The 17,946-nt window shown below is 36.3% G+C and overlaps 1 protein-coding gene across 2 annotated transcripts in view; it reads right to left on the reverse strand.

Annotated features, from left to right (window-relative positions):
- Positions 1–3,320: 3,320 nt before the first annotated feature.
- MSRB3 (methionine sulfoxide reductase B3) overlaps positions 3,321–17,946 on the reverse strand; it is a 62,320-nt gene continuing 47,694 nt past the window's right edge. For both annotated transcript variants that reach the window (XM_072401298.1, XM_072401297.1), the window contains 2 exons: positions 7,503–7,600; positions 3,321–5,777 (listed from right to left, as the gene is read on the reverse strand). In XM_072401298.1, coding sequence (XP_072257399.1) covers positions 5,622–5,777; positions 7,503–7,600 — 254 coding nt within the window. In that variant the 3' untranslated portion in view covers positions 3,321–5,621. The remainder of the gene's footprint in view (positions 5,778–7,502; positions 7,601–17,946) is intronic.

The following is a 17,946-nucleotide window of genomic DNA, read 5'->3' on the forward strand; positions in this document are numbered from 1 at the left end:
CATTAAATGAAATCATATTATGGTCACTGCTACCCAGGTTCTCTATTACATGCACATTTGTTATAAGCTCTGCATTGTTAGAAAGAACTAGGTCCAGCAGAGGATTATTTCTAGTTAGGGCTTCTATAAACTGTACAATAAAATTATCTTGTATTAGATTCACAAATTTCCTCCCTTTTGCTGTAGTGCCATTATTCCAGTCAATGTCAGGGGAGTTGAAATCTCCCATGATTAAAACACTTCCACTTTTTGCTGCTTTTTCTATCTGTGCTAGTAGTTGATTTTCTATTTCTTCCTTAGCACTGGGGGGCCTATAGCAGACTCCAATAATAAATTGTTTGTTATTCCACCCCACATTCAACTCCACCCATAATGCCTCAACCTCACCGCTTGTTCCCTCCGCAATTTCTTCTTTAACATTCACTTTTAGATCACTTCTCACATACAGACAGACACTGCAACCCTTTCATTTGACTCTGCCTTTATGAAAGAGAGTATAGCCAGGAATATTGACAGCTCAGTCATGTGAAGAACAAGATAGGGTAAAAAGGGTAAGTGGTTAGAATTCATATCATCAACATTGTATCCCTCTTTCTCTCTTACATAATTATGCAGAATACTTTACAACAGTTGCGGCATGGTTCAGTGGCATCTGAATAGCTGCATAATCCTTCCAGCTTTATCCAAAATTAGGGATATTTTTCAAATAGGACAGAATCCTTTCTGCGTAAGGTCTCAAAAAAGCTCTGATAGGCCAAAGGCTTAATTTTGGTATTCATGATGAAAACAACTGAGTTTTAGAGCTGAATGTCATGGTGCTAGGTATCCTTGTTACATTTTTGGATTGTCTATTGTTTTGTGTGACTTGACCGTGACACCAGGACACTAAAGCGTAGAGCAGCAAATAACAATCGTGTGCAAAATGAAATACCCTATATCAACCACATTTTAAAATGTTATATCATTTTAATTTTAATGTGTTAATTTTTTCACATTGGATTAATTGCCTTTATATTTTTTGTGATGTCCCCCTTCAGCTCTTTCTGTTCATATATATAAATTCAAGGGGCTCTTCTTTTGAAACAGAGAATCAGACATTACCACTGACCTTTCCACGGGGGAATCTTTTAGGTCAGTGTCTTTCAATGGCATTAAATGTTATATCATTTTAATTTTAATGTGTTAATTTTTTCACATTGGATTAATTGCCTTTATATTTTTTGTGATATCCCCCTTCAGCTCATTCAATTCATATATATAAATTCAAGGGGCTCTACTTTTAATTGTGCTGAGAAAACAGGCAATTTTTTATGCAATAATGGGACAAATTGCTGTGATTTCACCTGGTTAACAGTCAAGTTATGACAAAAAAATGCACATTTTTATTCAATGGGAAAAAAAGTATTCCTGAGGTAGACCGAAGTCCTGTAAAAGGATGGGACAGGCATGCTAATGCTGCCTGTCATTGGATAATCTCGCGCGTGAGGTGAGGATGGAATAGCGCTAATCTGAGTCGTAGTCTGATGCTAGTCTGATACATATACCTGCAATAACCTGCCTTTTTTCTGCAATGACCAAAAGCTCTGCCAATCTGAATGGGTAGAGATCCGGATCCAGGTAGTGACAGACCTTGCCCATCCTTTCCTATTCTGTTTGGACAATGAGGTGGCTCATTGGCATATTGTTTATCAGAAGGAAATAATTTATAAATAGATACCAAACACAGAAACATTTTAATCTACATATCTCCAAAAAGGTCTAATGTGTCTCTCTAGCAGTATGGACTTTGTATTATAGTCAGATTTGGTGACTGGCTATGACATCTTTCATATAACCACTTATTTGGAATGTAACTCCAATACAGTTAAAATGGTGAAATATGTACAAAATTTGGTTCTGGAAAGGACAGCTATGGGTCACTATTTAATCATAACAGATGTATATTCTAAAAACTTCACACAACACCATTTACAACTGGACTACTTGCAATGGGGTCTTAGAAGACCTCAGAGTTATTACGGTTTAAAGTGACTCTTAATTCCTTCTAAGATTTTTGCATGATTATAGTAGTATGTGCTGTCTACAATGACAGCTAGGCATAGCTAGGCATGACTATTGAATTTAGAGAAAATGCAGGTCACATTGTGTTAAACACCACTTCCCTATTCTGCCCACATAGTTTAGGTTTTTTCAGACATCACTTTTGTATTTTTTAGAGATAATGTTCTATAACCTTAGCCTGGAAAAAAACAAACTTATCACCCCCCGCCTCAAATTCCAAATCCCCCCTAATATATATCTAACTGTTAACACTGTTATCTGTCCCTACCCTCAGGCACATTGTCTTGGCATCACCTTCAATTCTGCCCTCTCCTTTACCCCCCATTTTCAGAATATGTCCAGGTCCTGTCACTTTCACCTTCACGAGCTAGAGCTTATCATCTTTACTATAACATCCTCCTCTTTGGTATTCCATTATCCCAACTCTCTCCTCTACAATCTATGATGAATGCTGCAGCCAGACTCTTCCATCCTTCCCTCCGCTCTTCTTCGGCTGCATCTCTTTGTAGCTGAATAGGACCAGGAAGACCATTCCAGAGAGTCAGGGAAGCTCCAGAAAAGTCTGGAGTCGTGGGTGTGACAAGGTTATCAGTGAAGAAGTCAGTAGTAGTAGTAGAGTATTTTTCTATCAGGTCAGAAAGGTAGGTGGGATAACAGCTGGGCGAGGAGTTGAGGGCAAAGCACAGGAGCTTGAATTTGATTCTAAGGTGAAATGGAAGCCAATGGTTTGAATTTTGAAGTGCATTAGTACACATTACTTTGCGTGTTGTGATACCATAACAAATAATAAATGGTCTGCCAAAGGACTGCAATGATTTAAAAAAACACACATGACACATGTACATTGAACTGCAGTGTGTTGCTTCAAGTACCTTGTACAATGCATTAATATGCCATTCACAGAGAGAAAGTCCTTTGGTTTGTCTTGTGAGAAGAAATATTTTAGTATATGTAGGCAAAATGCACAAATGTGAATGGAAAAGTGAAAAGTGCCGGGTGGTACGCCCGGCTAAAAGGGGCTAGGGAGAACACTGCAGTAGGTAGACCCCACCTCTTTGCAGCAGTGAGTGAAGAATAACAAAGACAAGCTTCAGCAACAGCCCACCCATCATCATCTATGCTGTTGTGTAAAGGAAGGAATCAATAGAACAGATGAAGATAGATGAAGCAGTAGATCAGACAGGAAAACACAGAATGCTCTAGTCATATACTGTACATGAAATAGTTACATCAGATAGTTACAATGAAACCGTACAACATTTGTGCAATGCAAAATTCATACTTTATTTTTATTTTATACAGTAATATATCTCTTTGTAACAGTCAGAAAATATAAATCTTCTAAAAATAAAAAGACTTATTTTGCTTACATGCACACATTTTATGCAAAACTTTTTCTGCCAAGCAAAGTTTTTTGTAGGAAAATAGTTACCTATAATCCTTTCTGTTAAGTCAAAAGCTGTCTGAATATGTTATTGCACTTTAATGGCCGAAGAAAAGAATTTGAAAAGTAAATAGGTTGTATGATTTATTAAAATATTGCCATCAGTGTAGAGCTAGGTGAAAGTATTCTAGTAAACAAACTGTGCTATTCATTTTTATTAGGATGAAGCCAGGTTATCATGTAAATGTCACCTCTATATTTTGCAAAGTTTCAGTTATAATACTTTTTACCTTCTCATACAAGAAAAAAAATGAACTTGCTGGTAGTAAAGAGTAAAAGCTGAACTTATGACTGTAAAATGGAACTGAGAATTTTTTTTATTTTCACCCTGGGAGCATCTGAACCATTGATTTAGGCTAAATATAAAGTACTTATATTTTTTTAATTCAGGTGTCAAGTGGGTGGAACATCAGATCTATATATATAAAAAATTGGATGTATGTATTTGTGTGTATGTATGTTCCACCATCACTCAAGCAGACATTTCAACCAAACATGCTATACATATGACTGAGACTCATGTGAGTGCACCAGTCATCCTTGTACAGCGCTGTGCTATATGTCAGAGCTATATTTGTATGTATGTATGTCATCACTAGGAAACGCATCGACACATTTCAACCAAACTTGCAAGACATATGACTCAGACTCATGTGAGTGCACTGCCGATCTTTGTACAGTGCTGTGCTATTTGTCAGAGCTATATTTGGATGTATGTATGCGATATATATATTTATAGATGTGTGTATGTCATCACTTGGAAATGCATCGACACATTTCAACCATGATACCTTAAAATATAATATTATAATATAAGATTGCAATAAATAAATACCCAGGCAACGTTGGGTAATTATCTAGTAAAAAAATAAAAACTGTGCTGCATGCACTATTTCTGACCTGAAGCAATGTGATGTGTACCATGCTGCTCCAAGCTAGCTGTATTTTCCAGACAACGTATGTTGGTAACCAGAGGGTGCTCAAAAAGACTGTGTGAAAATGTACTGCAATAAAAATAAATAAATACAGCCCCCCAATCCCAGTTACACATCTGCAATCAACAGTCAATGTTTTGGATGATGTTTGCAGAATTATAAAATTGACGCAGAAGGAGAATGAAGGTGTCAGACCTCTGCAGAGAGAACACTGCTTTCGCACAAACATAAATCTCAAGTCACATAAATCATAAGTCACAAAGAACTTTGTACTGGAACTGATCTGCTTTTTCTTTGTGTTGTAAACCTTTAAAATTATTATTTATTTTACACAGTATTTAGTATATAGCGCTATCATATTATGCAGCGCTTTACAAAGTCCATAGTCATTAAATTGTGAGTTCTCTCAAAGGGGCTCACAATTTAATGTCCCTACCATAGTCATTTCTCATTAACACAATTTGGGGTCAATTTGGGGGGAAGCCAGGTAACCTAACCTTGGACATAGCATTGCAAAGGTGAGGGTGCTAACCTCTGAGCCACCATGCTGCCTTAAAATAGGTATATTTAGCACTGTTAGTTTAACTACATACATTGTCTTTTAAAAAAACAGCTGGATTTTACAATAAAAAAATGTTCTTAGGCAAAGAGGACACAACGTAAAGAAATGAGAGATGCTAATTATATATAATGAAAAAAAGAATGCATAGTAAATATTTTCTATATTTAAAATGTTACAAGCATGAACCTGCACTTATCATTGCAAAGCCTAGTTTCACACTTCCTCAATTTTTGGTCTTATTTAATAGAGATGCCATCAATATTTCTGTACCAGTGGTGAACCATGATGTCACTGAACATGCCATATGATGGTGCATCAGCATCATTAGTGAAATAAAGGAAAAGAAAGTCAGATGGTAAAAAAAAGAAGCTGTTGCTTATGTTTTATTTTAACTTTCAAACATTCAGACTTTGGCTCGCTGCAAAAGAAAAATGATTTATTGATATCATTCTAAATTTTCTAACTATGATACAGATATATTTTACAATCTGTAGTAGCCTTGTTAACAAGTGAATGTGAAAATAATCAATGTTTGGAAGCATTTAAATGTCCAATCCACAGAATGGTTGGTAAACTACAGTTCTGATGACCACAAAACATTCTTGTTTCTTATCTGCTTTTACAGTTCGGTCTTTGGAGATGTTGCTGAAGCACTAGTTCCTTCAGCACCACCGGATGCTTCGGGTTTGAAGTTCATTGATGCTGAATTTATACAGTATCTTTTACCAGTTGGACGAGGACCATCCTCAAACACATGACCAAGATGGGCACCACACTACAAAAAAAACAAGTAAAATCGGTCAAATGCAAGTTTTTTTCATTTAAATTATAAATTAATTTTTAATTATAAATTATTAAAATTTATAAATTAAAATTTATAATTATAATTTAATATTTTGGGCACCACACTACAAAAAAATACAAGTAAAATCGGTGAAATGCAAGTTTTTTAATTTTTAATTATAAATTTAAATTATAAAATATTTTTTTTAATTATAAATTATTATAATTTATAAATTAAAATTTATAATTATATTTTAAAATTTTTAGGTAAAACATTGCATCATAAGATGATAACTTATAATTAATAAAAGAGATTCTGTAAAAGTTCAGGCTGCAAAATATATTATACCGAAGGTAGACACTTTCTCTATTTTACATTTATAAAAGGTTTATAGAATTTTGGAAAAATGATGTAAAACTTTTGCATATGTATACCATTTAAATCATATATCAATAGGCAATAAGAAAAGGTAAATTGGAGAGGAAATGGAGTTAAAGTTCTATTCCACTTCTTCCTTACAATTTCAGCTCACTGCAGGTAGCTTTAGAAGTCTTTTAGGGCCCTAAAACCTGCACTAATATGCACAAAGTATTGACCAATTTTTGCAAAAGGCAGCTGACCAAAGATAGGACTGAAGTGTGTCATACCTAACATGGTTTTCGCATAAGAGAACAACCAAGGTTTAGGGATCTGTAAGACTCATTGGAAAGAAGCTGAAACTATTACCAGACACCTGGAGGTGCCTGCAATAAAAGTGGTACTATAAATGACATATTTAACCACACAATAGTTGTTATTTAGGATCCTGGAGGATCTCATGTTGATGCTGCTCTAAGAAGCTAAATGATTGGGCTACTCAAACCTACTGATCCCCCATCCATATACTTATGGAGTTTCAAAGATAAAAAAATCAGTATTTAGGTACATAGGCTTATAAAACAGAACTTTGGAAAAATTTGGAAGAATCAAGTTCAGTGCATTCTTTAACAGCATTTGTTTACCACTGTCATACACTTTAACATCAGTACTGATCCAACATAAAGAAAGTACGAATTGTTTCTCCTTTTAGTTAGAAAATATTTATGTTGCCTATCCATCTTTATCGTTCTACAGAGGATTAGGACAATTAATTTCCATAAAAGATAAAATTTATTCAGCAGAAGTCTCTGTCCTTAATCATGGCTGGTTCCCATGAAACAATGTTTGACATGGACACAATGCAGTTGGAAATGGATTGGCCATGATGGTGTTTTAACATCTGCTAAAGGTTTGGCTTTTATAGGAATTGACAGGTTGTGTTACTGCTTAATAGATCGTATTGTATCCTAGGAAGATGTTTGAAATTCATTCAAACATTTTACCTTTTATCAATGGCATTTGGTATGCATGTCTAAAAACATAAAAATGCAATAAAAATACAAACGTATTGCAACTGTCTACGTGAAAAAGAAAAATATTTTAATCCATAGCATCCAGATTTCATCTACAGCTGTTTTCTGGGTTCCTGTTATCAGAAATCCTTAAGGATTGTCTTGTCCGTAATACACTGATGTGGATTAAAAATGGTGGGAATGATCGTCTGTGCTATTTTTTTCATTACTCTTTATTTGGCAGATTACCAGATTGATACAAAGTTTATTTATTTCTATAGATGGGAATTCCATACAGTTTCAAGACAGGCAGCAAATAACTCTTCTGAAGCCATAAAGTACTGACCTGACTGCAGCTTGCTTCTACTCTGTGCATCCCGTATGAGAAGTCATCACCATATACTATTGCTTCTGGATTAACAACATCATAAAAAGAAGGCCAACCTGAAAGATCAGCATAAGACAAATGTTAATGCCTCAACTAGAATCTGGAGAAATTATAGGGACATTAAAGAAAATAAGCAAAAATCCTTTTATTAAAAGAATAGCATGATATGTACAAACATTATTCCTTCCTTATTTATGGAATACCAAAAATACCATCCTTAATGTCAAGCATATATCCATATTTAAAGGCTCAAAACTCTAAATAACAGAAGGGACTAATACAGTGTTAAAATAAAAAAGGTCCATTAGATGGTGCAAAAGAGCTAAAAATGTGACTACAGCACTGACGTATTAAAAGAGTTTAGCAGAGTGTTGTATGATCATTTTGCCCTGGGCACACCATTCTTAAATGACATACACTACTATTGGTAGTATCCAATAATTCTCCTTTTCTCTCTACAGAGCTGCAATGGTCAGTATTAGGTTCCCTTCCAGTTACCTGCCAGTTATTTAACTGACAACACAAGAATCCACCATATTTATGAACAGACTTTTCTATCAGCCTTGGATTGATTTGGATTAATGTTTTAAAAATTCAGTAAATATTTAAATTGAAGATGATTTAAAAATATTGTATAGATAAACTTGGGGTTGTTTTCTGGTTTACTAGTCACTAGTCCAGGGAATAACCACACTATGTTGGCTCCTTTTGGCATACAAAGAAACCAAGTAAGCATTCATTAACATCGGTTCCAGTGATAAAATGGGTAATTATCTATGTAATTATATAAAAGTCCTAAAATCAAAAACACATTTTAATGTTTTGCAGATTAAGATAAAATCTGACCTTAGTTCATATTTTTAGGTCTGCACACACCTACCTACCTACCTATTCCCCTACCTACCAGCAATCATCTCTCCTAAACTGCTTTACAAGACTTACAAGCTAATGAGATAGATTTATCAAGCATTGGATGTAACAAGAATGCATTCCAAAAACATGCTGGTAGGTTAATTGGCTTACCCCCAAATTGACCTTTGACTGTGGTAATGACATATGACTATGGTAAAGACATTAGATTGTGAGCCCCTTTGAGGAACAGCTAGTGACATGACTTTGGACTTTGTAAAGCACTGTGTAATATGTTGGCACTATATAAATACTAGTTAATATTAAAACATGGTCACTCCTTATTATATTAAGTATTGAAAATAATATTTAATACAATAATAAACACTGCTTGTCTCAGCTGTATGGAAATCAGAGCCTCATTTAGCAGTGCAGTTTTGGTGTGTGCATTCAAACATCTGACCTGCAATCATGTGTGGCCAAATGAGATTATTTTAGAAAGACTTGAAAAATAATTATCAAAAATTTTATAACAGTTTTTAACTTAAAGCAGAATTTACCAAATAGTCAACTGATAAAATCCCCTGGTCTTTATCAGTATAAAATACCAACATTTTTATGATCTATCATGTCATCTATATGTACTATTTTCCAGAAAAGAATTCATCCGGATTTTTTAGTAATAATCTTTTTAACCTAAATTTTACCTCACTTTAAAGACAAATAAATTAGAAGGCTAATCCAGTGGCATTCCTGGTGAATAGTTAAATGGTTCAATATTTGTGAAATTCTAGATTGTGTTCCTTACATCAACGGATTGATGAAAACCTGATGGAAAGAGGCATGTGAACTAAAAACCAGTGGTGAACTACAGAGGATTAGTCACAAACAAGGCTGCAAAGAAACACACAGCACATACAAAAGTTGGCAGGAGGCTGCAAACCAGAAATGAAAAGGTTAAAAAGCTGAGGAACATTTCTGAATGGAATTACTCTAACCAAAATGAAAAGGATCAATTTCCTTGAAAAACAGGAGTCAATCTGTGACCTTTCTCCCCAGGTATTTTACACACAGTCCTCCAAAAACATCCATTTGCACATTACAGTAACTGGTTCAAGGAGCAAGCAAAAACTACAAAGACAAGGAACTCTAGTGAAGGAAAGCCTTGAGGGAATAGAGGCATTCCATGACTCATGTTCTGAAAATCCCCAGCAATACTCAATAGACAAAAGCAATAAAGGGCCGCCACCACAAATGGATGAATATGCTGGAAAACTGGCTATAGGCACATGGTGCAAGAAATACAATGATTAGGGCATTCACTAACTAGATTCACATTTAATGCCTTAGGCTTTATTTTTATTGATATCACTAAGGTCATCTTTTGAAAGATTACTTCAAATACCATCATTGTAATTTCTATATTATCATTTTTTCATTTATATATATACAGTTTTTGATAGTAGAATACAATAATGTTTTATTACTCTGGAATGGTTGTTCCAACATGTAAATAGATTACGGTGGAAAAGGTTAAAACATTGTTTCTCAAGCAGGATTCTGTGGAACCCTAGGATTCGGGTACTCAAGTTTCCTTGAGCAATAAGCACTTTATGCCTCTCATATTAGTTTATTACACCAATGACCTTTTTGGTTGTTTGGAAGGTTGGGATTCTCCCTACTGACCTCTATGCTGTAAGCTGTGGAAATAGTTATTATAGCAGGGGTTCCCCAAGACCTGAAGGGTATTTTAAGGGTTCCCCCATGTTAAAAAGGTAAAATGATAACTGGTGTGACTGGGACTATAAGTGAGGGGATTTTTCTCCGTCTGTGGACACCAATAGCAACAAAAAACACTTAGGAATAGAAGACTGGGATAGAGTTAGAACCATTGAAGTTTTTCCTTGCTGAGTACCATTTGACAAGATTCCCAAAGACTTTCTGTTCTGAGGCACCAGTAAGTTAGAAATCAGGTAAAGGGAAATGTACCGGATGGTGGCAACAACCTACGCAAACCAGAAGAAAATTTGTTTGCTAGATAACCTTTTCCATTTGCAGTCTTGGTGCTGGTTCAAAGGGAAGTTAAGAAGTTCTTAAGGAGGCCTAAGATCAGTACAAACTAAACTGATGCATGTAGAGTAATCCATACTAACAACAGTATGCAGGGTAGGGCAAACTTTTTGACTCAGGGGCCACAATCTGAAAAAAAATTTGACAGAGGGGCCAGGCCGATGGGAAAGTGGGTGGGGTTATGCCATCATGACGCCACCGAATGTGAGGTCATGATGCCATTAACCCGCCCACTCTCCCATCGCGGATCTGAGCCTGGGTGGGTTGTGTGCAGTGACAGCCCGCCAACTCTCCTATCCCAGGCTCTGAGCATGCGATGGGAGAGTGGGGGGTGCTGTGTCACTGCACACAACCCCCCCACTCTCGATCACAGGCTTAGATCCGGGGGACGTGTTCCGCGGCTCTGGCTGGTGCGCCTCCCCAGCAGGATCCTTCTCCTGACCCTGCTCGGGGTGGTACCATCCAGGGCCAGAGTAAAAATCTTTATTGGGCCCTATACGGCCCGTGGGACCTTTAAACCCTAAACTTGGACTTTAAAGATAAGTTCTTTATGCTTTTTCTCCCTGAAAATCAGAAATAAAAATCTGACAGAGAAAAACAACTATGGCACAATATGCTAAAATATTACTACAGTCATTGGCCTCCCTGATGAATATATTTTTTCTCCCTTTCTTTCCCTGCGGCACCAGTCACAAGAAGAAAAGATAGTAATGGAAAATCATTTAGAGTAGAGACAACATTATTGCTTCATTATTATGTTTGACCTTTAAATATAAAGTATATTAAAGATTACATTAATAAACATGTATATGTAATGATATATAATGATTAAGATCTGCATTCATGTTTTTATCTGCCTACAGTTCAGTTTAATTTCAAAGGGATATGCTTTTCATCACAAAAAAAGGAAATGCACAACAATACAAATATCAGTATCGGGGGCTGTTTACACTCCTGTAAAGTTCATAAAAGCTAACTCAGGCTGCTGTCAACATTTGCGTAAACTCTCACTCTTTTAAACAACGCAGTTTCAGCTTTTTGAACATCTGGAAAGTTAGGTCAGATTTCATAATAGAATGCAAAAAAAAGGAAGTCATGGGGCCTTGTGCAGACAGCATCTGCTAGAGAGGTTATGCAAGGCTACTCAATTGCAACAATTAACAAGGATGTTTCCCGTCACACATGTAAATAAATATTCGGAACTGGCTCATAACTATAGCTTTACTTCCAAAATAGCGACCATCAGATATAAATAAACAGTACATTTATGGATCTGGGCGGCTGCTACAAATGTCTGACCAAACATGTTACAACCACCATTGTCTACAATACTTGTGGACTGAAGAAGGACATGTCAATGTTTTTTTTACTGGTAGGAAAAGCAATAGTGAAACATTATACAGGAAAACTTTAACAAAACATATAACTATTGGGTCCATTACAAATAGAGGATTACCCGTGGGTGGAAGTTATTATACTAGAAAAAATGTGTGAGGTGCATAATAAAGTATAGTAAAAAAAAAAAAACTTAAAAAAATTTTTTTCTAAAGATCAAAGACATCCAAAATTTAGTGATGTTATCACATTCAGAATTTTAACTTTTTAATATTAAATGACATATAGGCCCTGATTTATTAAAGTTCTCCAAGGCTGGAGAGAATACACTTTCATCGGTGAAGCTGAGTAATTGAGCAAACCTGGAATGGATTTCCTAAAATCAAGTTATTTGTTAGCTATTTGTTAGCAAATGTTTTGAATCATGGTCCAGATCCATTCCAGGTTTGCTGTATCGCCCAGCTTTACTGATAAAAGTGTATTCTCTCCAGCCTTGGAGAACTTGAATAAATCAGGGCCCTAGACTCAAGTGTTTCCTGGAGTTTTCTTTCGATTCTAGAATAAAGGGCTGACTATATTCTAGAATATAGGGCTGACAGGCATGACTGTTGGTAATTTGATTTTTAAATTTGTAAAGGTTGCAAAGGTTTTGTTTAGTCTGGAGAATATAAACTACAGTTACACGGTGGACAGCAAGTGCCATCTTGGGACAGCGTCTTTTAAAATAGAAATTTCAAAAAATCAACGCACTTTTAAGGTGTTTTCAGCATGTAGGACTAGATGTTTTAATGATTCTTTGGATAATGGAGAGGGGAGAATTCAGTCATCCAATGCCATGTATGATGGTCAAAAAGATAGAAATGCATATCACAATCCACCCCTAATTTACAACAGATTCAGTGTACTTTTCAATATGGTGCTTGACATTTCCTGATTCCATTATGGTTGGATATTCATGGACATTCAATCAAGTTCTTATCCGAGAGATGGCAAGGGGCCCTATTGCCAAAGGAGTAAAAAGGCCCTATTGCCAAAGGAGTAAAAAGGCCCTATCTGGTTACCCTTTGAATTTTAAATAAAAGGAATGAACATTGTTCGGTTTTGGGCTTAAGCTTACTTACAGAAGCTTGGGTCAAACCCCAAAAGAAACAATAATAAATAAAACCAAAGGACCAAAAGGCAAAAAAAATGTCCAACTCCAGGAGCAATGATAGGCAGATGTGTTGTTTGTTGATGTTGTTATGATATGGTAAACATATGCAATATGCATATATGTCTGGCAGATAGGCATAAAGCCTGCTTGACTGTTCCCAATAAAGGGGTATATACTGCTGTTGACAATTTCAGACAAGATTTTTGTGTTTAGATTTGGAATGGAAATGGAACTGTAATTAGATCAAGTGTTGTTGTCTATATTTGGTTTTGGGATCATGCAAAATGTAGACATAAATGTATCCCTAACTAATGTACCTTGTGTTAAGGGACCTATGGTGTTGAAAAACTATTTATAACAAAGTGCTGTGAAGCCATCAGGGCCTGGATGCCTTTTAGCTTTAGGAGTTTTAAACGTGGAATTGCTTTTGTTTTTGGATATCTGAGAGTTGTACATCAGAGAAAAAGGTTTCTACCTTTCTAAGAACAGATTGGCCTTCCAGTATATGTTTTTACCCCTGTTATTAGGCCAGTAATTCTGTATAAAGCACAGCAATGTGGTTCACCTCACCCGTAAAAGTCATTATTTTTTCTGATTAACCACTGATGATGACTGACATAATGATGACAACCATGGGCCTGATTTATTAAAGTTCTCTAAAACTGGAGAAGATGCACTATCATCAGTAAAGCTGGGTAATCCAGTAAACCTGGAATGGATTTCTTCAAAGTCATTTGTTATTTGCTAGCAACTGATTTGAATCCTGGTCCAGATCCATTTAGGTTTGTTGGCTCACCCAGTTTCACTGATGAAAGTATCTCCTCTCCAGCCTTGGAGAGCTTTAATAAATCAGACCTATTGCATTGACTGGCACAAAATCTAATTTAGCTGCTTTTAATTTACAAACAGATGACTATACACAATAAAGAAAGGGTGAACCAGTTACTATACTCTGTTCTAAAATTTGAGCCACCCCCCCACCCATGAATACCATATTTAACCTCCCTAGCGCTTCATTTCATTCCGGTTTTATATGTCTAAAAGCGGTACATTGTTTTTTATGAAAATGTATTTTACAGTATAATATAATAGTATGAGTATATTAAAGTTTGAAACACAAAATCATTTAAAAACTATAAATTGAATAAGTTCAAAAATCTATATATTTAAAAAATTTAATTAAAAAAATATAAAAAAAAATACATATTATACTCATAGTATTATTCATACTGTAAAATAAATGTTCTTGAAAACAATGTACTGCTTTTACACATAAAAATCCAATGTATTGCATTCAATACAGTTATTTTGTATTGAATGCACAATACAAATGGATTTTGAATTCCCTGCCCCACCCGGCCAGGACCTACACACGTAACTCCCCCGGTGACTCATCGGATGCAGAAGGAAGGAAGAAGAAAGAAGACGGAGATCGCGGCGCTGGACGGCGCGGGACCCCGGCGAATTAGGTAAGCGCTCTATTTACTAACCTTCCCTAGGTATTCCATCCCCGAGTGTGACTCAGGGTTACCACTTGTAGCAACTTTTTTCTACCCCAAGACACACTCGGGGTTACCTCTATGGAGGTTAAAGCAAGGCCAGCGTGCATCCCACTAGGGTATATAAAATATAGCATTTTAATACAAGACTCTCTATGTCATGTTTAAAGCCTGTTCTGCAGATATGAATGTATAATTGTGTAGTTTTGCTTTAATGATATGCCACTGAATCAGAAGCTCTAGAAACTTTTATCATTTGCTATTTTTCTAAAATGATCAAATAACCATGTTAAGATCAGTTTAATGGAAACATAAAGATTAGAGAGCTGATAATGTCGGGAAGATCTTAAGATGTGAAACAGAGTTATTTAGGGTAAAATATATATCCTGCCATTATCTTTTGCTTGTTTAATCAACAATTTACCTGCATCCCGTTTTAAGTTTAATTTGGAAATCCATTTAAAATAGTCATTGTTTATATTAGAAGGACGTGAGAATGTGAGATATACCTCTACTGTCAAGAATGTTGTGAACAATTGCAGCTGGTGGTGGAATGTGCCCTAAACCAGGGTGTTTACTCTGTCTGTAAAATGATCAACCAATTAAATTTTTTGAAGTCTTACAGTCTTCTCATTGCTTTTTAATTTATAGGTAAACATTTTGTTAAAACACTTCAGGCCAAATGACCAAATGTGTGTCATTTATTAGCTTTTATGTAACATATAAAATTGCACCAGTAATGAAAGAATATTACTCCTTTCCCACACTTGCAATCAATTTTTCTAACCACAGACCCAAAAATACAGAAAGGCTTATTTGCAAAGGGACCAGGACACCATTAAAGAGTAGAAAACAACATCATGCCTACATATAGGTAACAAAAATGTGACATTAACAGAAACAGCTAACAATACTGGTGTGGACATAATCACATTTTAAGAATAAAGTACAGATCCACATCAGGAGCACAAATCTGTGCAAGTCCTCTGCAGAATACTCTGGTGCTGTTTCTGGATTTCACTACTCTGCTGGATTCTGTCTCCTTGTAGAACTGTGGCCCGATCACATCAATGCATGAGTTAGTGTCCTAATTTGTGACTCTCCTGCTTTCATCTTATAGATTTATTTTGGCAGTGCCAGACAATGAAACAGAAGCATAGTTGGTTATTGTAGCTACTGTAAATATCAAAATTGCAAGGGTGGACAAAACATAAAACAAGATCAAGGCACTGATTTGAAGTACTAGTAGAGTACTTGGCTAGTGGAGTACTAGCCAAGAAAGGGCAAACAGGGTCAGCCACAGAAGCCAAAACCAAATCTGAAGTAGAGATGTGTGCAAAACCCTATAACAAACAACAGTGATGTCACAGGTATGCAACATCTGTCTCCATTTGTTTCTATGAGGGACAACTTTTCTGCAGGAGGCTTTCATGAGTGCAGCCATCCTATGGGAATGAATGGGACAGTTGCACACAGTATGTATAACTGTACATGAAAATGGTCAGTAGTTCTCTGTGAAAAGGCTGTGTGGTGTCAGGCAGGACTACACACAGTGAACAACCTTGAAGTTTGTAAAGTTGTCCCTTAAAATGGAATTCTGTGTTTCTATGCCCGTCATCTGTCAGATATTAGTAACAGATTTGTAATGCTGATTAGCCACAGCAGAGCAGAGACATCTTATTCTCCACATTAGTTGACCCTGTGTCTGCTAAAACCATTAATGTGCTATCTGAATCATGGGCTATCTGTATCTGAAATGACAATGCAAGGAAGGCTCTACTTATCACAGGAAAAGTTCAGCTTTAAATAGGCTGCACCCCCGCAGGTGCACAAGTCACCTGAGCTAAAAAACAAGATAAATGGGGTGTTTGGACTTTATGAAAATATGTCCACAGTGTGGGAGGACTCAGAAAAGAGATCTAAAGAGCAAGGGGACCCATCAAATACCTGATAGCAGGTTCTGGGCAAGAAATATGTGTATTTAATATTATTATTAATATTAATAATTGGTATTTACAGACTGATACATATCCAAGGCTGCAAACAGTGCAAAAAAACACCAGACAGAAAAAATGTCAACTAGGAATCGTTGACACTCTTTTCTGTAAATACCTTCAGTCTTTGTCTATCTGTTTATATGAGCACATTTTAGCAAAATGACCAAAGACCTCACATGCACCACAAAATACTAAATGTGTTTGTTTTTACTATATGTTGGTGTAAAATTGAACATACTGCCGCATGATTAGTATATAGACACATGGGAGGTCTAATTAAATCCAGACCCCCTTTTCACTGCTGATTTCAGGGTAGCAGGATGCAGTTCAGGCATGTTAATGAAGGCAATGCACCTGGTCGATTTAGATGTCACTTTTCTCCTATAATTACTCATTAGTTGCAAATTTATTATATATATTTAAGTATATGCTCATTAAACCAGAAAGACTATATATTTTATTATTTCAAAACATTCTATGTAGCATGGCGGCTAAGTAGTTAGCACGTGTTTTGCTGGGGTCCTGGGTTTGATTTCCTCCATATACTTTATCCGCATGTTGAATTTCCATGTTGTCTCAAGTTGCCATGGTTAGTCTTCACTTTCATCCTTTATTCCAGAAAACATATTGACAGGTTAACTGGCTACCATCCTTTTTGGCCCTAATTTTGTGCATATGTTAAGGACATTACACTACTTGGCGCCAGGGGTTCACACAAATACAGTCATGTTGCTAGCTACGTGTACCCAAAGCATTGGCCTGAGTTTCGGCCTTCTGATTATGATATTGTTTGCTACTTTACAGCTGTCACTGTTACTTTTAAAAAAGCATGGCGTTATCTGAACATCCCCAGCTCAAGTCTGCTTTACAGATACCCAGGTCTCTCAATAACACTCTCACACAGACATCAAACATTAAGGGATGTGTGAGGCTGCAAGGAGATAGCATCAATGGGAGATATTACTGAACCTAATAAAAGTTAAGCTACATACACCCTTCCAATTATTATCGTTGGAAAACGAACGACGAACGTTCATGCACGATATATACGACCGATCGTATAGCACCGATCCTGCACATAGAGTTAACGACACGATCGTTCGTAGATATTGTACACACAATAGATACGATCGTTTAAGCGATAGAGGAACTATGTGCACGACAGGAAAGTGAACGGACGTTCGTTCATCACGCATGCTCTGAACATGGACGATCAACGAACAACCGCACACACGAACGATGTTCAACGATCGTCGTCCAATCCGATCCGTCGGTCCGGTCGTTCGTTTCCAGCGACTTTCCTCGTTCGTCGGCGTCGTTGGTTACTTTTTTACGAACGATTTTTTGCCCAATCGATCGTTCGTCGTTCGATAAAAATTGGAAGTGTGTACGCACCTTAAGTGACTTCTATAAATCTTTTATAAATGATTTAGATAGGAGACTCTCCTTTAAAGGATAAAATTCCCCAGAGTCTGGTGTTAACACTCATGATGTATGCT

Source organism: Pyxicephalus adspersus, chromosome 2 (genome assembly GCF_032062135.1).
Source record: "Pyxicephalus adspersus chromosome 2, UCB_Pads_2.0, whole genome shotgun sequence".
Lineage (NCBI taxonomy): Eukaryota > Metazoa > Chordata > Amphibia > Anura > Pyxicephalidae > Pyxicephalus > Pyxicephalus adspersus.